Source organism: Amphimedon queenslandica, unplaced genomic scaffold (assembly GCF_000090795.2).
Source record: "Amphimedon queenslandica unplaced genomic scaffold, v1.1 AMPQUscaffold_13508, whole genome shotgun sequence".
Lineage (NCBI taxonomy): Eukaryota > Metazoa > Porifera > Demospongiae > Haplosclerida > Niphatidae > Amphimedon > Amphimedon queenslandica.
In genome coordinates, this window is record NW_003546256.1 from 543,273 (window position 1) to 567,450 (window position 24,178).

The following is a 24,178-nucleotide window of genomic DNA, read 5'->3' on the forward strand; positions in this document are numbered from 1 at the left end:
CATCTTATAAGCACTACAACAAAGTAATTCAAGAAACTTTTATTCAACAATAATTATAGTTACACAATGACGATTATTCATTATTACTGCATATACTGAGTCAGATGCGTAATGGATGAACTGATACCACTCCTCCGTTCTCTGTGGTCGCTTTAGCAATATCTGCCATCGAAGAGTCGAGCTCGATATCAAACCTAGCAGAGAGAGATGCCAAGTTTGTTTTAATTCTAGAGTTGGCTTGTTGGCAAAACGTTGTCGCTAATAGCAGCTCATGATTGGCCGAAGGAGAGCCATCAGAGAGTGACTTGCTAGTCCTAAAAGTTACAATATTTATTTATATTTCACAGAACAACACAAACGTCATGCATTAAACAAGCATTTTAGTGACCGGCTCTTCTTGACAAAGAAAACATGCAAGTGAAAACGGCAAAACATTACAGCACAGCACAATAACAACACATGCATATATGTATAATGTATAGAGATAGAGGCTACTTTCTATCTTGATTGAATTAAGAGTGATTTTATGTAGTATTTTCATGTGATGATAGTACAAGGGTACACTTGATAGTACCATGAGTGTAATTATCCACTCTTGATAGTACTGATAAAAGGTCTGATCCCTTACCTTGACAGCACGGCTGCCATTCCATATAAGTCAATTGAAGCATTTGCTAATCTCTGAAGGAGAAATTGCTCATCTAGCAAAAGAATAAGTACCATAAAATACATATTATTATTATTATTATTATTATTATTATTATTATTATTATACAGTAAGTTATCATACAATAGTAAAACTTACGGATAATGTTTTTGCGATATTTCATTAACAAATGATCACAAGCTCCTCCAAATTCACCGACACACTGAGCCATCTGAAAAGTGAGACATGATGAAATATAAAACTACATTATACCATAAAAACCCACTTGGTTAGCCGATGTAGCTAATTTGTGGTGAACTTGATCATTGATTGAATCAACTGTAGACATTCCCATTACTCTGTTAGGCATTATTATTAAAAACAATTTAATGATGCACATCAAATGACCTTTTAGTCCTTTTGAATCCTTCGGAGAAGAGAGTGTTCACATCTCCACTCTTTATTGAACTCTGGACTGCTCTTAAATGCTTTCCAGCAAACTACATACATGTACATTGCATGGAGAAAAAAAAACAATTGAATTTGAATGCAGTGCTAATAGTGAAGGACTATGGTAGTGGTAATTATTATATTAAAAGGAGTGCCTATCAGCACATTATTGAGAATCCAGCATAAAGGAAACACATTGGGAAATGTTGTTCCAAAAGTATAAAGTACATGTAATAGATCATTCAATTCAAGAGCTTACTTGTAATCCAGTTAGTGAAATGAAAAGGCGTAGAATGTCATTGCTTCCCTCGAATATACGAAATATCCTAAGGTCTCTCATCACTCGCTCTAAACCACATTCCTGAGAGAGAAGAGAATAGATAGTGAGAACAAGAGAAGAATAAAGTAGAAAAGAGAGAGAGAGAGAGAGAGAGAGAACATTAATAATAGAGAGCAATGAATCATTATTATTATTACGGTCATGAATCCCATTCCTCCGTGGAGTTGGATGCATTCATCAGCCACCATCCAAGCAGCTTCCTAATATAAAGTATAATAATAGTGCTGGATATCATTATGGTTCTCACTGATCCATAGATCTTGCTAATAGCAGCCTCCAATTGAAATTCAACAGACCCGCTGTCCATATTACCACTGAGCAGGTAGGCCATGGACTATGGAAATACGTGTGAGTGTATTCTTGGGTGCAATGACAAACACTTTAAGTGTACGATGTTCAAACATATAATTAGTCAATAATATCACTATGCTGTTGTTGTTTATGCTTAACAGTTTACAAGTAATCTGCCAAAGTTTGAGACAGATAAACATGAATTTTAGGTAGCAATGGCTAGCTAAGCTGGGCATCTACAAAAATGGAGTTTATCCAACTAGTTTATATAATATTCAGAATCATTGTTTAAATCAAAATAGTATTTTCAATATCCTTTATTTAAAGAAACTATTGTATCCAGTTTGTATAAAGTGTATAACAAAGGATCCCTTAATAATTGAACAATGACAACAATACTGATCATCATTATTATAACAGTTCAAACTTTCTGGAGGTTTAAAGTAAACATGTACATGTATCCATATGTAAAGTAAAGAGTATCAGTGATACATGTATGGTCGCTATTTATTCAATACTTACTTCAGTTACAAAGTGAGCAAGTGTCATCCTGGCTAGTTTCTCTCTCACGACTCCGTATACTTCCAATTTATTTCCAAATTGTACACGATTAGATACTTGATCAACCTAAAGCATAAATATACACATGTGCATGTATATTAATATCAAAACTTTGTTGTGCATTAAAATTAAAGATACATGTACATGTACTATACATGCAAAGCTTGATATTAAGAGGTTTATATTAATTATTGTGTTACACTCACAGCTCGTGATATCAACTTCCTCATGGTCCCAGACAAAGCAGAAGCCATACCAAACCGACCGTTATTAAGTATATTCATAGCCACCTTAAACCCTTCCCCTTCACCTAATATTAATTATATTAAAAATGCATTAAAGTGATTAACACTAATTATCAATATTACCACACCTCCTAACAGATTCTCCACTGGTACATGAACGTTATCAAAGTGAACCTAATTAGCAATGAGAAGGTGTTAATGAGTGATAATGGACACACCTCTGCCGTGTTTGATGCTTTGATGCCCATCTTCTTCTCCGGAGGACCACTAACATGAAAAATACATAATTGTACGATAATACATGCTCTTATGTTGCTGGAATCAATACAGTACATGTACATAAATGAGATAGCCCAATAGAAAAACTATCACTAATATACCACTAATAATTATTGATTATCTATTCTGCTATACATGTATTTATTATTATGTTCATCCTATAGTGAGGATGGATTACCTTGTTACACCCGGGAAGGACCTCTCCACGATGAATGCAGAGACTTTATCTTTAGTCTCCCCAGTGGCAGGATTGAGGACTGGAGTCTGAGCAAAAACTGTGAATATATCAGCAATGCCACCATTACTGATCCTGCACGACAGTGAAGATGGAAATGCAACATACAAAATGCTAAGGATAAGTTCCTAACCATATTTTCCCGCCATTTAATACATAATGCTTTCCATCGTCACTCTTGACAGCTCTTGATCTTATGGACTACAATAGAACATGTAATATAAGACACTGGAATTATAATGTTGATCTAACATTAGCATCAGATCCACTCGTTGGCTCTGTTAAACAGTATGCTGCAATTTTCTCACCAGATGCAACCTGTCAAGATGATTGATAGTCACATGATAGTCATAATCATATTTTGTGGTGCATATATATACATTCACATACCATTGGCAGATACTTTTCCTTCTGTTGCTCATTACCGAATAGTAGAATTCCTTTGAATCCAATGGACTGAAAGAGATGAATAAAATAAGTTTATTATTATTATTATTATTATTATTATTATTAGTATTATTATTATTATTATTATTATTATTATTATTATTATTATTATTATTATTATTATTATTATTATTATTATTATTATTATTATTATTATCATTATTAACAATAAATGTTTTAATGTATATGTACATGTACATGGCCCTACTCTTATACACCCCATAACTTGTTCCTTTGTCTTACCTGATGGGCACCGAGCATGATACCAACCCCCAGGTCATATCCGCCAATGATTTCCGTAAGTCTGGCGTACTGGGTGTTTGTGAGACCCAGTCCTTTTAAATTGGTCGGAACTTGTAAGCCAAATGCTCCCATGTCTTTCAACTGGGCCATTATCTCAGGAGGGACTGTCTCTTCTTTATCATTTCGAGCAGCATCATTGACTTCCTAGAAAGAGAAAGAAGGACAGTATATTTTATAGTCAGTTTTTTGAAATATATTCACATCACGCGTGTACCTCAAAGAATTTATTGACTGGGTCTACAAACATTGCAATATTCTCTCTTTCCTCTGTGCTCATGACTACAAAGTTAAAAACAAAACTCATAATAAATGTACATTATATAATAACATAATAACAATGAAAATAATGTCATCATACTTTATTGCATCACAAATCATAACTTACCATCAGGATACGGGAATACTTCTGTTGTGTTCATTCGACCCAAAAAAGTATTCATGACAAACGAGTCCGTTTCCTACAGCACAAAATGCAAATACTACTACTACTACCATTATTGTATTTACCGGTGGCTTCTTGTCAGAGTACAGTCTGGAGAGTAGTACGGATGAGACTGGGGTATTAGAGCGCTGTAAACTACATTAAACAATAAATAAGGCCCTCAGTAACAATACAGCCATTAGTCCTTACCATGGTCGAATCAGGGTAGCAGCAGATCTTAAAAGAAGAGAGGCCATGTCTCTTGAAATAGTAGACAGCTTGGCAAATGTCAAAAATTATTACTGATGATAGACCACACCCTAACAACGCCTACCAAAATGTGTGAATAATTAATTAGTACCTCAGCTCAGCCCCACCTACTTTTTAGCCCCACCCCACATTGTTTTTGCAGCAATAAAACACCAAAAATTATTATAATCATGCTCTCTTTATCCAGTACAATTCCTTTATCACCAGACCACAGCATACCAATACTAGGACTAGGAGTGTATCTGGCGGATGATACAACAGGAGCTTCACTGAGCGCCATTAGAACTGGGTACAGACTCCTGGACACTGCAACAGATTACAGGAATGAAGCTGAGGTTGGTAAGGCTGTGAAAGAGTGTGGCCTCTCACGTGATCAGATATTCGTTACAACTAAACTCTGGGTCACTGATCATGGGCGTGAGAAAACGCTCAAGGCGTTTCATAGCAGTTTGAAAAGGTGAGAAATTTTTACGTGCGAAAGTTTTAATGTTTTGTGATAGGTTGGACTTAGATTACGTTGATCTTTATCTCATTCACTCACCGTCTGGTGGACATATACTGGAAACATGGGACACATTAATTGAACTTCAGAAACAAGGACTAATTAAGTATGTGGGCGGTGGTGACTTTAATAATAATTAATAATTTTTGCAGGTCTATTGGTGTTTCTAATTTCAATGTTCTTCATTTGCAAAAACTTATGGAAGCACGCCCACATGCTAAACCAGCTGGTAATTAAGTAATATTTAATTTATTCTTTTTTTCTCCTTGTCTCAGTTAATCAAATAGAAGTAACTCCGTTTCTTACCAGAGATGAGGTAGTCTCTTACTGCCAGTCACAGAACATCGTCGTTGAAGCTTATTCTCCTTTGACGAAAGGAAGCCTACTAAATGATCCTGGGCTAGTCGCTATTGCTAAGAAGTTAGTAACGCCAACAGCACCTCGTGTACTGATTGCATTCCTTACCATGTGCTTAGGGTTTTAACAAAGCCATGCTATTATTAAGTGAGCTAAAAAGCATACTTGGCTTTTGGAGCAAATTAAAAAATTTATAAAAAATTTAAATATGATCGAAATCAGCTCAAATTTTCTACACAACATAAAAACATGTATATATATCAGGAAAAATATTAAGATGGAGATTTCCCTCTTTTTTGTTTTTGGCAAAATTTGGCCAAAATCCCTGTACAGGGACTTTGGCCTGATTTTGGAGCAACTTTAAAAATTTGTAAAAAATCCAGATGTGATCGGAATCAGTTCAAACTTTCTACACAACATAAGAACATGTATATGTATCAGGAAACATTATAAAAATTGAGAATTCTCTCCTAGTCATTTTTGGCAAAATTTGGCCAAAATCCCTGTACTATAGTACAGGGACTTTGGCCTGATTTTGGAGCAACTTTAAAAATATGTAAAAAATCCAGATGTGATCGGAATCAGTTCAAACTTTCTACACAATATAAGAACATGTATATGTATCAGAAAACATTATAAAAATGGAGAATTCTCTCCTAGTCATTTTTGGCAAAATTTGGCCAAAATCCCTGTACTATAGTACAGGGACTTTGGCCTGATTTTGGAGCAACTTTAAAAATATGTAAAAAATCCAGATGTGATCGGAATCAGTTCAAACTTTCTACACAACATAAGAACATGTATATGTATCAGGAAACATTATAAAAATTGAGAATTCTCTCCTAGTCATTTTTGGCAAAATTTGGCCAAAATCCCTGTACTATAGTACAGGGACTTTGGCCTGATTTTGAAGCAACTTTAAAAATATGTAAAAAATTCAGATGTGATTGGAATCAGTTTAAACTTTCTACACAACATAAGAACATGTATATGTATCAGAAAACATTATAAAAATGGAGAATTCTCTCCTAGTCATTTTTGGCGAAATTTGGCCAAAATCCCTGTACTATAGTACAGGGACTTTGGCTTGATTTTTGAGCAACTTAAAAAATATTTGCAAAAAAATCATTTTTGTCACAAAGTGCCCACTATATAGAGGCTCCATATTACTACATTATTATTTTATAATAAGGTACAACAAGTCTCCAGCCCAGTGTCTCATAAGGTGGTCACTACAAAGGGGGTTTGTCTGCATACCCAAAAGCAGCAATGAAAAAAGGATCAAGGAAAATGCTGATATTTTTGATTTTGAGATATCGTCCGAAGACATGGCTACCATGGTAAATTAAACAAGGATGAAATAGGTTGATGTATTTTTTAAACCCACAGAACAGCTGGAATAGAAATGCTTGGTTTGACTGGGATGTAATTGATACTGCTGGCTGGTTGCCGTAACGATTTATGGCCGAAATGGACAATCTAGTTTTACTATTACAAAACTTGTTATAAAAATAATAATAATAATAATAATATTTATTTTTTCAGTCTTCCTAATAAAGCGTCTCTTACTAGTAAACTAATAGCAACTGATGGCATTATTTTAAGATATGTCACACTGAGGCCTGAAAATAATTCTCTCAGGGATCTTGCAGCTGCTCCAGACACTTGCAGTCTTCGCCTTATTACATCAAGTGGATATACAGCCTTGGGAGAGAGAGAGAGGAGAAAAAAAGAGACACTTATAATGTCAAACAGATGGATTTGTTTATTACTGTTTGTGCAGTAGCTCCAGCAAGTGCTCCACAAGTTAAAAAGAGCATTGGGCTTGGTGTCAGCCCATGCAGTGTTGCTTTGTGTTTCAAAAGGTCATAGCTTGCTTGTTGGACGGCTATGAATGGAGCTATTGCTAGCAGCGTTGGACCTAGTCCCTTGTATAAACCGCGGAGTTGCTCTTGTTGATAAATTATTCGAATTCTTTGAGCCAAACCTAGTGGATCAACAATGATAACATAAAATTGTTCTGTTGTTGATTATACTAACTGTGTTTATTCGCAGTGTCTATAGTAACCTGTGCTCTAATTAGGTCTATTGGATGAGTGAGGATTGTAGCAAAACAACCAGCGAATGCTCCCACTCCCATTCTCACCATTGTATTCACCTTTACATTATCTGATGTACCATCTAGTGGGAAATACTAAATGAGAGAGAGAGAGAGAGAGAGAGAGAGGTATGTTCATTAAGGATAGAAAAGGAGGAAGTGGGTCTAATTTTTAATTACTTGTGCAATGTTGGCATAGGCAAGACAAACAAGCCCTGAAAATGGAAGCACACGTAAACAATTCAACCCATTGCCAGCATACAGTCCTCTCCATGTCTCCATTTTTATGATATTATTAAAAGTGGAAACCAACCTTGCTTCACCATTAGTCTAAAAGCATAGTAAGAGAGAAAAGGAGGGAGAAGGAGGATAACGTTGGATTAATAATAAGTACATACTACTAACTTGGGCTAATATTTTGATTTTTTCTAAAGGTGCAGTTGCAGTCCTCGACACAATCCCTGCTGTTCCTCCGGCAAATAGTGTCAAGCCAATCTTCATCGAAGGAGGTGGGATGACAGGCGGAGCTAAATCCGAACCGACGTCAACAGATAAACCGCTCGACCATTGTTCCAGTACAGCACGGACGGATGGAGATGGGAGAGAAATAAAATATTCTGAGAATTCGTTAAAATCGACGCGGCCATTCTTATCTTTATCAACTTGAGCTAGCAGTGCTTTTAGTTCCCTCCCATTCACTGATTGGCCTAGCCTCTTAAAGGCATCTTCTAATTCAGCCACACTTATCTCCCCGCTCTTGTCTTTGTCGATATTATCAAACACTCCCTGAAGAGACTGAGTATAAAATGAACAGAATTCTTCAAAATCGAGCAAGCGATCACCACTCGAGTCAGCTCTTAGGAATCTTCTCTTTTCATCTTCTGTTAGCTTTATGGAGAGGTCAGAGCAGGCTAGAGAGAGCTCTTCCAGAGATATATTCCCGCTTCCATCTTTATCTAGCTTATTAAACAATGATAACAGCTTGTCTTTCACTTTCTCATTCATAATTCTTCCCCTGCTAATAACACACCTACTTCTTCTAATCTTCTATTTTTATTATTGATTGATTTAATATAAGAACTTTTGCTTGTTTGCACCTTTTTGCTTGTCTTGTTCGCACTGTTGTCTTTTCATTAAAATAATTACAATTCATGTCTCCACTTAAAATCAATGATATTAAATAAAACAGCTTGAGTGTGATTGAGTAAAATCAAGAGAAATCATAGAAATGGCAAAAAATAATAATAATAGCGATGGGCAAAAAATGAAATAATAACTGTTTTACATAATCAATATTGAAAATTACACTCTTATATGCACACGATTGCTGTTATAACATCCTTCATAGTATACTGGCTTCATCAACCTCAATTGCCAACTCGTCTTTATCAACAAATCCGTCAGTATCATCAGGAAAATCAAGACCTTGTTCACCTTTTTTTTGTTTATAAACAACCTGACTCTAGCAAGATAATAATGAAGCAGTAATTATCAGAAAATGTAAAAATGGGGGTGCTTTTGAAATGCCTGCATGTTTTCTGTATAACAACTCATGCTTTTCCCCCCAGACTTTGGCATACTTTGTATCAGCTCAGAATATTAAAAATAAGCATACATAATAATTACCTGAGGTCCTGAGACTGGCCTCTTGAGTCTAAGGTACAACACTACACCTCCAATCACAACCACCAGGATTATCAGGACTAACAGGAATACCGCCACCAGACCAATGCCAACCTCAGCACCTGTCGATAAGGAGGTTCTTGGAGGAGTTGTGGTCTGTGGAGGGCCTGAAGTAATTGTAGGAAGAGGAGGAGAGGAAGTTAAAAAAGATGGAGTAAAAATTTGTCGTGTGGAGGAGACTAAAAAAGATGAAGTATAAATTGGTCGTGTGGTTACAGCTGTGTGCAGACACATTGAGCGAGAGAGGGGGGAGAGAGAAGAGTACAAACAATTAGAGAAATGATATCAAATGTAGCAATAGTAAATAAGTAAAAATAAAGAAGCCACACACGACACAATGCATATACCATAGTTGAACTCACTTGGTCTCACAGTTGAGGTCTGGCAGGTTGAAACAGCCTACAAAGTAATCAGTATAAATAAAAGGTACAAAATACATTAGTAATTACTTGATTATGGCAGCCAGCGATGAACCATTCTTGTCTATGCCTGTCTATTCCATCAGAACATCTAAAAAAATTAAAAAAGAACAACAACAATAATAATAAACAAAAAACAAACAACAGCGATGATAATAATAATAACTATAATAACTAATACCTTGATAAATTTGCACACCAAGCACAATTAAAAATTCCTTGCTTGCTGATGTTAGAGCAACTTTCACATGAGTTAGCAATAATGCAATCTAGTTTACTGGAGTATGCAACAATTTACAAAGACGAGAGTGCTTACTTGGCACTGGCGTAATGACGTAAGCAGTGTTCGATAATTCCTGCGTCTTGTTGAGTTGTATACGTGAGTATTCATAAATATAACGAATGATTCCTAAAGAAGATGAATGAGAATAAAAATTACAGAAATAAAAACAAATAGACTCACGTCCGAATCGATCAATCACGTCAACATAGAAAGAATCAGCCAGTCCAACTTCAACGGGATGCTCATCATTATTGATCTTATTTATGGGCAATGGTATCTGCAATGAACAAGAAGTTGTGATGATTATGATGATAACAATAATGTTAAAAGTATATATGTACAGTATAATGAAGTTTGTACCTCACGGTATGCAAAATGAATGGTACCATCAGGAAAGAGGGAGACTTGAAATGTAAACTCGCCATCTATAAAAACAAAATAACGATAATAAATACAGAGAAGTAGAGGGGGATTAAACGATAAAGAGCAGAGATTATTGAATAAGAGAGAGAGAGTGTGTGGAGATTGATAGGCCATACCGTTAATGTGATCATCATTATGGACGCCTTCCCACTGAACAGTGAATCTGTTTGCTACAAAAAATATATATTATTTTGAAAATAGAATAACAATAAAAAATAACAGAACAAGAACAAGATAAACTACATTACTGATACATGTCACTGCCAGTTGTCCAATGCCATGTATAAATATCTATACCATATGTTTATGAAGCAACAGAATATGTTAATGCATAATTGTGGCCCAGTTTACAACTAGACAGGAACTTTTACAGAAAAGAAGTAAACACATACTCTTACGCTCATTATTACCTGTACTGTAGACCAGTATTTTAGCAGTGTCGTTGAGCGAAGGATTAAAATTAGCTTGTAAAGGTGCAATGAATTGTGTCAAGTGGATCTGACTGTGATAAAATGTGCCAGTGTATAGAAAACCTTTTAAAAGAGTAAGAAATACGTGTGAAACTATATACAATATTATATTCCTTATCTCTCTCACTCTTCTCTCTCTCTCTCTCTTACCTCCAGTGGATACGGCTATTCTATCAAGTATGTGTCCATAAAAGGGAAAAGGGAAGGGCATTCTCCATACCTACATAGCATAATACAATATTTACATGTCAACACATGACAGGAAACATATGCATGTAGTCACGTCAGGGCTGAGGCTACTATACATTACACATGACTTGGTGTTTATATGGCTAGCAGCTACATGTACATGTATGGCTACATGTATATTAACATGTAAGGTGTTAGTATGAACATCTTGATATAATCTCACTCTTTACTATTATCAGTTGATAATCACCCACCAATACTACACTATAGACTATTATCAAGACTACCTATATTATGCATTCTTCCTATTATTTACATAACTTTCCCTCCCTCCCTCCCCTCTCTCTCCTTCTCTCTTCTTTTACCACATAATAACGAAAGAGTTCCTGGATGGCTGTCTCATTCACGCCTTCTCTGCCTTTCAGTTCAAACCAGTAGGAGTCACCACGAGATATGTACTGAGACCGATAGTAGACATGATGATCCTAACAGCAACAACAATAATAATAATAATAATAATAATAATAATAATAATAATAATAATAATAAGATGATGATGATGACAATTGTGGTGGGGAAATTAATGATGTTGTTTTAACAGTAACAGATCTATTATTTTTACTCTTACAGATACAGTTGTGGCATTTCCTGGTCCCTCTTGTCTCTTGCTCCTGAATACTGTCGTGATGTGGCTGTTCTCAATTTCGTTCCCTTCTTCTGTATAATACTCTGTAGGAAGAGAGAGAGAGAGAGAAGTGGCTCAGCTATCATGAGCTAGTCTAACCAATGTCTTCATCAAAGGAGAAGGCAAGGGAAAACAAGAGAGACAGGAACAAGACTGTGGACTTCATTGTAAGTCAAGTTGTAGCTTGCAGCTTCACTCAAGGTTACCCTCGCGTCCCTGCACTCTGACTGGGAATGAATAGGCCAATAGAGTATTTTTATAGGCATCTATTGATTATGTAAACACACAATAATTTAACGCATTGTTAATTAACCAAAGCTATCGTTAGCAATATAATTGCATCCACCTATAAAGGAGTGGCTAGATCTAGAATTAAAGGAGCATTAAAGATATTTGCTATTTTGAGTGGATTTATACATTTTTAACAAGCTCAGTCAAAGTAAGTACATTAAAAAAACTTTAGTAATTTCTAAAAGAGTTGAGTCAGTATAGGCAAGAGTGGATATAGGTTCATACCAGCCACTGGCACTGACTACAAAAATTCATTATTTTTTGCTTGTGCTTGGTTATTGAACTGTAGTGTCTCTATCAGGGTTTCCCACAAAGTTTTGATACAGTGCTTAGCTTTTTGCCAGCTCATGAGGTGTCCTGTTTTACTTAAAACCCTGATACATGGTATTAATTTGTCAAAAATGGCTAGGAGAGAATTCCATTTTCATTAATTTTTTTTCTGATACGTTTTCATGTTCTTATGTTGTGTACAAAGTTTGAGCTGATTCCAATCAAATTTGGATTTTTTTACAAATTTTTAAAGTTCCAAAATTGGGCCAAAGTCCCTGCACATACCGTATAGAGGGAAATTTTGGAGGGAATTAAATTTGGCAAATTTGACATTTTGATAGCCATTTTCCAAAATAAAATCCGCCATTTTAAGCCATTATGTACATACTCAATGGCACATGGCCACTAATTTGCCAAATTAAAATCCGCCAATAACCAAAATTTAGCAATTCGCCAAATTTTACTCCCTCCAAATTTCCCACTATATGGTAGTACAAAAACTTTGGCAAAATTTTGCCAAAAATTTGCCAAAAATAAAAAGGAGATAATTCTCAATTTTTATAATTTTTCTGATACATATTCTTTTCTGATGTAGTTTATATACATTATATTTTTGTTGCATATCTAGTTTGAGCTGATTTCATAATTTTTTATAAATTTAATTTTCCTTCCTCTTTGTAGGCTAGTAGGAAGTCCAGGCAAAATTTCATTCATACGAAAGAACCTAACAGAACAGTAGTCTCCATTTTTGTCTTGTCCACAAAACCCAGTTTGTGTGCAAGATTTATTCTGAAATTTCTATAATTCGGTTTTAATTTCTGGTATCTTAAACATGGCTTCCAATGAAAAGCAGTCTTTTTCAATGGAACCAGATCCATTTGATGAAATTTTTCTATCAGAAGAAAAGTAAAATATAACACTGAGTCTATTTATATTAATTTTTATAATAATAGAGCTGAAAGGGCTGGATACGAGGAAGGATATGAGGCTGGTAGAAAGAAAGGATTGAGTGATGGATATGATATTGGCTATAAGGAAGGAGAAGGAATTGGAGAAGAGGTGAAGAGAAATTATGATTATTGAATCGCACAATTTTGCTACTTTTTTCTTGATATGGGGGTTGCAGTTCTAAAATTAAATTTTTATTGCCAAAAACCCATTAGTTCCATTGTCACGAAATCCGTGACAAGCAAAAAACCCATTAGTTACATTGTCACGAAATCCGTGACAAGCAAAAACCCATTAGTTCCATTGTCATGAAATCCGTGACAAGCAAAAATTTTTTAATTAACAAAATTGACTAAATTTTATAAAAACATTCTTGTTCTAATTTCTAGATTGGTTTTTATTTGGGATTTGGTAGTACGTGGGTCTCATTGTTACGGCAAGAGGAAGAGACGAAAAGAAAGGACAGAGAGAAAATCACCAAGTAAGATCATGATAGTTTTATTTTTAAAATAATTTCAATTGTAGAGTCTTGTTATCATTCGTTGAATGTGTGAAGGAATTTCCTGTACTGGAAGTTGAGTTAAAAGATTATATGGAGAAATTAAAACAAATAAGAGCACAATATAGACAAGTTAGTGAACACAATATAACAATGACAAGAATTATTAGCGATACTTGTATAGATATTATCAATATTGAAATTGAAAATGGAAACAGAGACAACAGAGGGAAAGAAATCACTTAATTTTTGAGCCAACAAAAAAACAATAACAATTTTGAAAACATGATAATAATTTAATGGAAAATATCACAACTCGAAAATAATAATAATAATAATAATAATAATAATAATAATAATAATAATAATAATAATAATAATAGTGATTATAAGGTCACAGTAATACTATAACAGGCTGAGAGTGAAACTAAAGTCTACTACTAATAACAACGATAATAATAACAAGACACATCACAGTTCTACGTTATTGTACTTGCGAAGACGAGTAATTATGATTAACCAGTTTAGCAAACCCGTTTTGTAGCTTTGTCACTTCAACAGGTACATGAAGGGGTGAGTGATGTGGTGATGAAGGCGGAGTCTGGTCCTGTTCGCTGGCAGTGCTAGAGGTAAGGGCAAGTGGCGAGAGGACATCAGGTCTACAGGAGCGGTTCTTGTTCCTCGTTAGTATGTTACCGTCAGAGTTAACCCGCGGCCTCATTGTCACAAAATCATCTTTCACTTTAACAAGGACTTTAGGAGCTTCGGGCGACTCCAGTAGCCTGTCAAGTGATCCGGTTCTGTCACTCCGTCTTAAAGGATGTACCTCATCAGTTTGACTAGGCTCCGGTGATTCTGATGATGTGCTAATAGCTTCGTCCGAGCTACCGCGTGATATGACATGCCTGGATGCCTGTGATTCAGGGGTTGCTATTGGAACGTATTGGCGCCTGTAGTTACGGCGTCCCAGCGTACCGGTCTCCCCTCCTCCAGAGACCCTGACTGGCTCTGGTAGTCCCCTCAAGCAATCAAAAGGACGTGAGTAGGTCGGGTCCTCGTTATCCTCAATCATGTTCAATTTAACGGCAGCCATTCGGAGCCTCTGTATCTCTGCCAGGCTCTGATAGGAAGGCTCTACTGGCGCCTGGCTTTTAGCCTGGGGCCTTGAGTTATAGTATTGCTGCAAGGCATCGATTGGGTCAGCATATCCTGAGTCAGACTCAGATCCATGCATACTATCCAACTCTTGGGAAGAACCTTTACTCTCGCCTCCGCTGGACGGATTCAATATTGAAGGAGGTTCTTCAGTATCGTAGAGCACATTAGGATTTGTATTGTGATGATAGGGAGAGGAGGAGGCTGTATGGTAAGGTGAAGAAGAGGCAGAGGAAGATGTGGTTATACTGTGAGGGTAACCAAGTGACCTGGAGCGTGTTCTATCAATAGGATGATGATGATATTCTCCTCCTCCTCCTCCTCCTCCTCCCATAAGTTGCTGGTGCTCCTCAAATATAGTGATACTGGCTTTATGAGGGAACGCTGAAACTCCTCCTCCTAGTGGTGGTTGTGAATTTGAAGTAGACGAAGTACCAAGTTTATTAACACGAGATGGTGTCATGTCAGCTATTGATGAGAAAAAGAGAGAGAGAGAGAGAGAAAGAAAGTGGGCAAAATTAATGATATAATTTATGTCGTATTTTCACAAAAATTTTCTCTAATCTCTTAATTTACAATGGAGTGGACATATTTGGTAGCCTTGAGCATATGGCCATACATGTACATAACAATGTGTAGCAATGCTGTAATCAGCACACATGTACATGTACACGTGTACATGTACATGTATGGTGTATGTGTGTGTGTGTTTGTGTGAAAAGTCCATTTATGATGATAACTTAATAATGTGTTGCCTTTTCTCTCAATGATCAATAATATGGTGCATATCTATAATAAGCCCCTTCATGTAGAGTGAATTAGATCACAATTTGTAAGAAACTTTAAAAATTTGTAAATCAGAATTGGCTCAAGCTTTCTACACAACATAAGAACATGAATATGTATCAGGAAAAATTATTAAAATATGGAATTCTCTCCTAGTCATTTTTGGTGAAATTTGGCCAAAGTCCCTGTACTATAGTACAGGGACTTTGGCTCGATTTTTGAGTAACTTAAAAAATTCATTAAAAATCCAATTTTGATCGAAATCAGGTTAAACTTTCTACACAACATAAGAACATGTATATGTATCAGGAAAAATTATAAAAATGGAGAATTCTCTTCTAGTCATTTTTGGTGAAATTTGGCCAAAGTCCCTGTACTATAGTACAGGGACTTTGGCTCGATTTTTGAGTAACTTTAAAAATTTGTAAAAAATCTAATTTTGATCGGAATTGGCTCAAACTTTCTACACAACATAAGAACATGTATGTGTATCAGAAAAATTATAAAAATGAAGAATTCTCTTCTTTTCAATTTTGGTGAAATTTGGCCAAAGTCCCTGTACTACAAAACAGGGACTTGACCTAATTTTGGAGCAACTTTAAAAAATCATAAAAAATCTAATTTTGATCAAATTCAGTTCAAACTTTCTACACAACTTTAAAACATGTATATGTATCAGAAAAAGTATAAAAATGGAGACTTTTCTCTTGGCAAAACTTGGGCAGAGACCATGTACTACAGGGACTGATACGGTATGAATATGTACAGAACTGGGTGTTGCCTTCAACACTTGTTATTGCAATAAGGCAATATTTATCTCTTGTATGATGACAAAAGGGCATTAGGTGATCTAGATCATAAACAGAACAGTCAATTGTAATATTATCAAGTAATGAATGTAATCAAGCTAATGATAATTATATTAGTGCCACAAAAAAACCATTAACTACTAATAAGGATTATAATTATTTTAAGAATATGACCAAGTATTGTTATGGCTACCACTAAACCTGGCCAGCATAGACAGTTGACTAAGACTACAGTTAATATTACACGTTCTTCATATTACAATAACTCCTTTGCCAGTGATATCACTATAACCATTACTAGATGTAAACTCTTTAATTTGCGGCTCTTTGTAGCACACCCAGTGCTATAGTAAGATTGCCTAAGTGCTTATAATCAAATAATATTTGTTATCATTCTCTCGTTATCAAGCAGTCACTATTAATAACAGCTGGAGTGAAGACCAACTCTCTCAAAGAAGGGATGGGCCTTTGATTAACACGGCTTCAATCATTTCATCACATACAAAGCAATAACAATAACTAAGAGAGAGAGAGAGAGAGGTCTTCTTCATAAAATGCTGAGATTTTGTTTTTCTTAAGTTGAGGATAACAAGAGTGCTATGAATGGAGACTGTTAACAATCATTATAATTAGTAACTAGCAAATAAGTAAGTTTGTATGCTAACACAGTAAGTTATTACAAGTGAGACATGCATTAAATACATAAATGTACAATACAGCATCTTTTACGAGACCAATAAATTATAATTTTAAAGTACTCACAGGCACTACGTGTGAATGCTCTAGAGCGGAAGTTGTTTCCTGGATGAGGAGAGGAGTGCTTGAGGGCGTGGCTTGGAGACGGACCTTGAGGTGTCAGAGAATGATCCGATTCATGAGAGTGAGAGTGAGAGTGAGAGTGAGAGGAGTGAGGGGGAGGAGGAGGAGGAGGCTCGGTCGGGAGGGGACGGAAAGAAAACGGGAAAGAGCGACGACTTGTCGGAGTATGATTACTAGAAATGATAAAATATTAATGGCTTCTAGTTCTTGCCGTGTTAGTTTTATCTCTTCTACGTCTCTCTCACTCATTTCCTCCTCTCTCTCTCTTCATAGTATACATTCATAGCATTCGTGTGTACATGTAATACAGCAGTGTTGGGATGACACAAGGAAACACCATCGATTCATTATTTTGTCTTTGATTAGCATCAAATCAGATTAAGAGAATCAAGGAAGGAAAGGAGAGTTACGTTTGTAAACGACATCAAGTAGATTGGCTTTCTCTCTTGCTCTTTCTTTATGACTTTCAACAATCAACTCTTTCCTTTGTTATGACTATGCACTCAATATCTTTCCTTTTGTGCAATTAAACTTACACTTACATTACTGAACACACACACACTCTCTCTTCTCCTCATGTTTTCTTTAATTATTTCTCTCTCTTCCTTCCCTGCATCTCCCCCTTCTCAATTACAAAGTTTTAATTCTCTTTGAACATGTTTACACGGTCCAGCTTATCTCACTAATATTCCTTTGATCTCTTTTCATAATAGGCACACACTAGTGTTTCATTGAACTCATACAATCAATAGGAAAAGGCCTCACCCTCTATACTGTACAGAGCTTCTATGTACATGCCATGGACTAATAGGACACATACTGCACCTAATAACAATCAATGCTGACAATAGACTTACATGTAAGAAAGCTTATAATGGACACACAAACAAGCAGCATAAGTTATAAGTAATACATCTTGGACTGATAGACCAGCAGTAGAGCAGCATACATGTAGGCTCTAGACACACACATAGGCACACGTACACAATAGTAATTTTGGCATAGATATCATGCATTCATGATGTAAAAGAAAGATCTAAGCTTAAGGGGTGTACATATAAGTCAGTGTTTTAGACCATACAGTTGGTACATATTAAAACCTTAAAGTCTATACAAAATGTAGACTGTACTAATTCAATGGTGACAGTCAATGCAACAATCTGACAGTTACACTCTTCCTTGTTTCTCTACCTCTCTCTTTCACTTTCCCTCTCTCTCCCTCTCCCACCCTCTCTCTCTTACACTCTTCCTTGTTTCATTTCTTCCCTCTCTCTCTCTCTCTCACATACCCAGAAGAGGATGAAGAGAAAGCTGGAGAAGTGATAGAGAAAGGCGAATCGGTAGTTGATTTCTTTCCTTGATGAGGAGACTCTGAGGGAGAAGGAAGAGGATCAACAGAACCGGAAGGAGGAGGATAGAGTCCAAGAGTGTCAGATAATCCAATGAGGACTTGTGTGATCTTCTGCCATGTTGCAGCTATAAAAAAGAAACATACATTATTACATCCAACGCAAGAGCAGTATTACAGTTACTATTCTATATATATATATATATACACACATATATAGCTCCTTTTTCATTAGCGTGTAACAATAAAGGGAAATTATTGATTGCATTTTACATTATTTTTATCTCGTGTGTCCATTGTTTTCATTGATATTGCTCAAAAGTTATCAAAACTATGTCCAATAACACATCTCCCCACTCTCCTCTCTCTCTCTCTACTCCTCACAGTTGTTAGAAGCAGGGGAGGTTGTTCCGAGTATGTCAGCAATCCTCAGTTGGGCTATGAACAAGTGTCTCATTTGATCAGCCAGCTGGAGACCAGCTTGAGCCTGAGCCAATAGTCCCTTTTGAATCTGCTCAATCTAATTAATAGTAATAATAATAATAATAATAATAATAATAAAGAAATATGCATCAAATTAAAAGAAAAAGAGTCATTCAATTACTTTGTATTGCTTCATCTTCTCGTCATGTCCCTCAATCTTCTTTTTCAAGTGATCCCTCATTCCCAGTTGCTGTATAAACAATATTACAAAAAGGATACCAATAATTAGGATGTTTTGATAGATTACCAATTGAGCTATACGATTGATCTTAGCAAATAATCAAAAATACATTATTATCTAAGTATATTACAGGATGATGGTCCAGACTGTAATTAATTGGCAGCATGAAGAGATACGTGACGAGGAACAGATTAAAAATGTGATATGAATTGTGTACACGAGCATGTTTACAGTGACTTCATATAATGATAATAATGAGGAAATGAGACAGCTAGATACACACACACACACACACAAACTCAAAATGGGTAAACAAGGACAGTGTAAATATGGACTAGCTCTTAATGCATGACTGTAGATGTGCATATGTGAATGTGGTGTTTGTTTATGTGTACAAATATTAATGTGTTCATACCTACATGTATGCTACAGTTATTATAATTATGAAGTACATGTAGCTTACTGAATCCAACTCTTGATCTAAGCTGTTCTTTTTCACACTGTCACCTTTCTTTTGAGCAGATTCAACCTAGGGAGAGAGAGAGAGGAGAGAGAAAGAAAGAAAAAGGAAAAGAGAGAGAGAGAGAGGGTAAATGGATATGTACACAGGCACGTAGTTTAATTTGTTTGTCACTATTGCCGCCTAATAAGTGACATATGTTCCATTTATGCTGCGAACATCCTCATCAACAACTTATAATTAATAACATCATAACTATAATCATATTGTATTGGGCTCTATACAATACACATGCAGTGTACTAGAGTATCATATTATGCACATAAATGAGAGAAAAGGGAAAGCAAAGAGAGAGAGGGGGTGGGTGGAGAGAGAGGGAGGAAGAGGGGAAGATAAAAGAAGACAGGAAATAAGGGGTTGTTTGGGTGAAAGAGCAAAAGGCAGGCCAAATTTTAAAAATACATTATCCAAGAGGACAATAGTAGGAAATGATTGTTGATATTGGAGGCATAATTTTGGCAACACCAAATCCAATGGATTGCCAAATCATTGACTAAGATTATTTTCTACTACACACACACACACACACACACACACACACACACACACACACACACAAACCCACACACAATCTTTCTCTGATTTCTCCTTCACTTTATCAGATTAGGTTTCAATAAAATGTTGGAGGGAATGATAAAGAAGTCTTTCAAACACAACATGTTAACGGAGCATTTTTAGAGAAGGAAAGAGATGGGTGAAAGAAAGAGAGAGAGAGAGGGAAGGCATTAAGCGTGAAAAATAAATTTTAGAATTATGATAAACTATTTCTGATCTCATGTGTATGTTTGTGATGTCTGTTTTTATCGTTTTGTGTCATCTCATACTATTTATACTTACAAGGACACGGACTGGCAGCTTTCATACACAAGAAAATGCTTTCAGTTACCCTCTCCCTCCCTCCCTCCCTCTCTCTCTCTCTCTTTCTCTCTCTGCCTCACTCCTTTGGGCTAACTGAGTACCCATTTCTCTATCACTTGTGTCTTCTTATTTTAAATGTAAACTGATATTAGAAAAACAAACAGGGCTCTGCAGCTTATTATTACAAAATACATTTGGAAACAAAAACTTCCCTCGACAGGTTAGTATTTAGCAGTAGTATCATAATACAGTAACCTAAACCCCTACGTTAAGATTCAATCCCAATTGCACTACACAGTATATCGTTATTAGTTTCACGGTAGTAGTGATATTGATGAACAGCGACAGTATAGCAACTGGCTTCATCATACAATATAAACTATAATAAAGCAACTTGTTGCACATAACAGTATATCACTGGGCTACCAGGAACAAACCCTATTGTGTGATTTCAATGATAATTGTAGCAGTAGTGGAGTGTACGGTAGTAGCAGTAGTAGTGAATTCACTACAGTCAGTGTAAAATGATGCTAGTTAAATACACAATCATCGTACACTAGCTAGTCGCATACAGGAGCACTATGGTTAGTTTATAGTATGTTTAGTATTTACTTGTTTTCTTATTTTATTCACAGTTGCTTCACAATTCTGTAGAGCTTTCTTTGTGTCCTCAATGATCCTCTCCTCATAATAGATGTCTTTGAAGGTCTTTAGGTAATCATTCTGATGCTAGTAATGAAAAAGATTCAATCAAAGGAAACCAACAAAGACAGGAGTAATTAAACAATTAATCAAGTTAAACAATTATTTTCGATTTCATAACTAATTCAAAGTATTATGCGCCTCATGCAGCTCGATTATTTTCGATTTCATAACATTATGCTTCTCATGCAGCTTTAAAAAAGAATATTAAACTTTAATGAAATAGTGCTGATTTAATCTTAGCATTCCTCACTTCACTCGCTAATTCTACTAAAATTAGTACACACAATCAAAAGATAAATAACCTTTTCAAAGAACGACTTGTAGGCTTCGTTCCATATCCACCTCAGCTCAGCTAGCTTACCAAACAAGAAGATTAGAAATTCGCACTCTTCGAATTTGGCCCACTTGAGATGCCAAGCAGACGCTAAAGAGGAAAAGAGATTCAGAGCAGACAGACAGAGAGAGGAAGAAAAATAAACACATTATTACTCCATCACCCAAGGGAGATTCAGTAATACATGCAAACATTGTCACTACATGCTGTATATAAACAATTCTGAGTATTATTATACACTATTGCATCGGACTGTAACTACAAAACAAACATTGGGGATATCACATCGACGCATTACTTATGCATCAGTAAAGTCTATAGGACATCAAAATAATCCATGGACTATAAATGCAATGAAAGCCGTGAGGCATTTATAACGAATTCTCAGGATTCCTACTGATTACAGACTAGATACATTGATAATTATATATGCTCATAATAATCTCTAATTGAATGATATGCCAATTGCACTCCATTAGTCTCGTGTGAAACAATAAAGGTGAGCCTTGTTTTTAATAAGGCATAATTGATAGCTCACTTCTAACAATGTAAACATAATGATCAACTCTACACATCAAACACTCTACACATATCATAACAGCTTCACTACATGTAGATATACATGTACATGTACATTAACAAAACCAGTACATGAAAAGAACACACTCCACTACTGATTTCACTTATCAATCAGTGAGTGATGGAGTGAGTACTCCCTTTAAGATAAACTACATACAACAATGCCCATATATACAAAACCTCTCGATACAATAAAGGAAGGTGCTATCAAGAAAGTGCCTTTTGTCTCACGGAGCTAGCGTAGATTATAATTATTATACTGGGAAATGAACGCCGCTTAATTATGATTAATTACAAATTCGAAATTCAATTAATGGGCTGATATTATCAAACGGTTGATGATGGTAGCAGGCACGATGAGTTTGTTTATTGGAGCCTACTTATACGTCTATAGAATGACTCTGTTGGTTTATGAAGGAGAAAGAACACAAGGCATGTTGACAGAGATTCGTAATAAAGCATTAGTCGAATTGTCTTCAGTATAAAAAAGAAAATAAAACAATTTAAGCTTAATAATAGCATTACTGTATCATTATAGCAGTTTCTGTCTTCTTATCATTATCTATTTACTCTCAAAATGATACTGCAACCTCTCAGCTCCCTGAGGACATCATAGACAAAACAGTGAAACAATTGTAATGGACTCATGGGGACAGTAAAAGCTACAAGCTAGCATCCATTCACTGAACATCAAAAGTATAATAATAATAACAATAGCAGCATAATCAGCCATATTTTCTTTCTCTCTCTCTATCTCTATGCACCACTCAAAGGAACACAGATCAATGGCAGGAGGAGGAGTGTATAAACATCAAAATCCTTTTAGTCTGGGCTCCAAAGCATTCCGGGCAATACTGAGTATTCATGAATGAGGAAATCAAAGATCTAAAAATAACTAGGCTAGACTGGGCAACATTATTTCTATCAGTTGGTGGGAGGCAAGTCATCTGGCTCCCAAGATACACACAACAGTCACTAAAAGACATGATGTCCAACAACAATAAAGTTAGTGTTTCCAAGGCCAGAAATATCAATCATGCCATGCTAAATTTATCACCTCCGCCTCTCTCTCTCTCCCTTTCTATCACCTATCAGTCTCTCACAAATAATAATTATAGTATATACTATTCATGTACTAGAGCTATGAGCTATGCAATGCTCCATTAATAATAGTCTCATGATAAAACTAAATTGTGTCTCTCATCGCAAGCTCTATACGCAGGTCATTTCCTTTGGGTAGAGAGAGAGAGAGGACTAGCCATTTAGTCTACGAGTTGCATCAAAGTCTCAATGCCGAGGTCTATACTAGTGTCTAGACTATTAACTAGAGAGAGAGATGAAGGGTTTGATGGACTGTGTGAGTGATCTACTGTATAGAGCACAGTCTGTGTTTCAAGGCTGGGAGACAGTTAGCCTAACTCTACACTTATTCATTAGGCACAGTTATACTCTTCATAAAGTACATGTACGCAATATCATCAAATAACACTATCAATGGTATCAAATGATCCAGGAGAGAGGGAGATCACCATGCAATTTTATTACACGTACACCAATTAACACGGATATGCTTGGAGACGGGCTAAGAGCAGCAATAGTCTACCAGACTCACCTTTCTCCCTAGCTCCTATAAGTTTTGCTATGGCATCAGAGACGGTCTTTTCCTCGATGACTATCTGTTCCACGGCGCTTCTCTTCGCCATATTTTCAGCTCTTGAGCCTAGATTTAAGTTTTGGATCCTTTGCTTCCCTCGTATGTAGAAATACCCGGTCCGTATCTACTGGAGATATCACTGTAGAGAGATTGAGCAGGAGTCTTCGCTGATTAGATCTTTGTTAATTCCGAGGCTAATTCTGCTCAGTGCTGCCTTTTAACTTTCACTATGACAAACACGTTTCTGCACATCAATTTGAACATGCAACGCCTCTAAAGGCAGGAAGGATGTAAAGGAAAGGGCGGGATCACACCACAGCTATGCTACTGCCCACTGCTCAA

At 36.0% G+C, this 24,178-nt stretch overlaps 6 protein-coding genes across 9 annotated transcripts; 2 read left to right on the forward strand and 4 right to left on the reverse strand.

Annotated features, from left to right (window-relative positions):
• Window positions 1-23: 23 nt before the first annotated feature.
• On the reverse strand, window positions 24-4,539 carry LOC100638454 (very long-chain specific acyl-CoA dehydrogenase, mitochondrial-like). The gene is made up of 21 exons (XM_003383637.3): window positions 4,429-4,539; window positions 4,305-4,374; window positions 4,183-4,255; window positions 4,012-4,076; window positions 3,738-3,941; window positions 3,438-3,503; window positions 3,300-3,365; window positions 3,181-3,248; window positions 2,991-3,122; window positions 2,752-2,800; window positions 2,662-2,707; window positions 2,495-2,598; window positions 2,250-2,354; window positions 1,684-1,770; window positions 1,574-1,636; window positions 1,356-1,457; window positions 1,055-1,146; window positions 933-1,005; window positions 806-878; window positions 629-701; window positions 24-314 (listed from the first exon to the last, which is right to left on the reverse strand). Exons 1-21 carry the CDS (start codon window positions 4,473-4,475, stop codon window positions 101-103), a joined length of 1,872 nt encoding a protein of 623 aa, XP_003383685.1. The 5' UTR covers window positions 4,476-4,539; the 3' UTR covers window positions 24-100.
• A 51-nt stretch (window positions 4,540-4,590) lies between these two features.
• On the forward strand, window positions 4,591-6,920 carry LOC100638581 (glyoxal reductase-like). Its single transcript, XM_003383638.3, has 6 exons — window positions 4,591-4,945; window positions 4,989-5,096; window positions 5,143-5,219; window positions 5,266-5,410; window positions 6,540-6,687; window positions 6,737-6,920. Exons 1-6 carry the CDS (start codon window positions 4,659-4,661, stop codon window positions 6,800-6,802), a joined length of 831 nt encoding a protein of 276 aa, XP_003383686.2. The 5' UTR covers window positions 4,591-4,658; the 3' UTR covers window positions 6,803-6,920.
• On the reverse strand, window positions 6,810-8,545 carry LOC100636650 (calcium-binding mitochondrial carrier protein SCaMC-1-like). Its single transcript, XM_011411531.2, has 5 exons — window positions 7,851-8,545; window positions 7,626-7,775; window positions 7,388-7,541; window positions 7,120-7,334; window positions 6,810-7,051 (listed from the first exon to the last, which is right to left on the reverse strand). Exons 1-5 carry the CDS (start codon window positions 8,448-8,450, stop codon window positions 6,881-6,883), a joined length of 1,290 nt encoding a protein of 429 aa, XP_011409833.1. The 5' UTR covers window positions 8,451-8,545; the 3' UTR covers window positions 6,810-6,880.
• Window positions 8,546-8,587: 42 nt separating this feature from the next.
• Window positions 8,588-11,851, reverse strand: LOC100636776 (plexin domain-containing protein 2-like). Of its 3 annotated transcripts, none has more exons than XM_020008679.1 (14): window positions 11,697-11,851; window positions 11,541-11,641; window positions 11,278-11,397; window positions 10,874-10,943; window positions 10,664-10,786; window positions 10,370-10,423; window positions 10,191-10,255; window positions 10,011-10,107; window positions 9,864-9,956; window positions 9,729-9,816; window positions 9,578-9,638; window positions 9,491-9,527; window positions 9,072-9,235; window positions 8,588-8,907 (listed from the first exon to the last, which is right to left on the reverse strand). In XM_020008679.1, the coding sequence occupies exons 1-14, from the start codon at window positions 11,761-11,763 to the stop codon at window positions 8,788-8,790; spliced, it is 1,260 nt and encodes a 419-aa protein (XP_019864238.1). In that variant the 5' UTR covers window positions 11,764-11,851; the 3' UTR covers window positions 8,588-8,787. The 3 variants fall into 3 exon arrangements, with proteins under 3 accessions (XP_019864238.1, XP_019864237.1, XP_019864236.1); XM_020008678.1 differs by having other exon boundaries at window positions 8,622-8,907; window positions 9,072-9,307; XM_020008677.1 differs by having other exon boundaries at window positions 8,622-8,907; window positions 9,072-9,346.
• Window positions 11,852-11,922: 71 nt separating this feature from the next.
• On the forward strand, window positions 11,923-14,013 carry LOC105316554 (oral cancer-overexpressed protein 1 homolog). Of its 2 annotated transcripts, XM_020008683.1 has the most exons (6): window positions 11,923-12,036; window positions 12,840-13,064; window positions 13,112-13,217; window positions 13,496-13,587; window positions 13,632-13,737; window positions 13,790-14,013. In XM_020008683.1, the coding sequence occupies exons 2-6, from the start codon at window positions 12,991-12,993 to the stop codon at window positions 13,856-13,858; spliced, it is 447 nt and encodes a 148-aa protein (XP_019864242.1). In that variant the 5' UTR covers window positions 11,923-12,036; window positions 12,840-12,990; the 3' UTR covers window positions 13,859-14,013. The 2 variants fall into 2 exon arrangements, with proteins under 2 accessions (XP_019864242.1, XP_011409835.1); XM_011411533.2 differs by having other exon boundaries at window positions 13,632-14,013.
• On the reverse strand, window positions 13,682-24,116 carry LOC100636902 (uncharacterized). Its single transcript, XM_020008673.1, has 9 exons — window positions 23,795-24,116; window positions 21,572-21,693; window positions 21,177-21,293; window positions 19,650-19,715; window positions 19,127-19,195; window positions 18,907-19,042; window positions 18,464-18,650; window positions 17,118-17,347; window positions 13,682-15,228 (listed from the first exon to the last, which is right to left on the reverse strand). The coding sequence occupies exons 1-9, from the start codon at window positions 23,883-23,885 to the stop codon at window positions 14,090-14,092; spliced, it is 2,157 nt and encodes a 718-aa protein (XP_019864232.1). The 5' UTR covers window positions 23,886-24,116; the 3' UTR covers window positions 13,682-14,089.
• Between the last annotated feature and the right edge of the window lie 62 nt (window positions 24,117-24,178).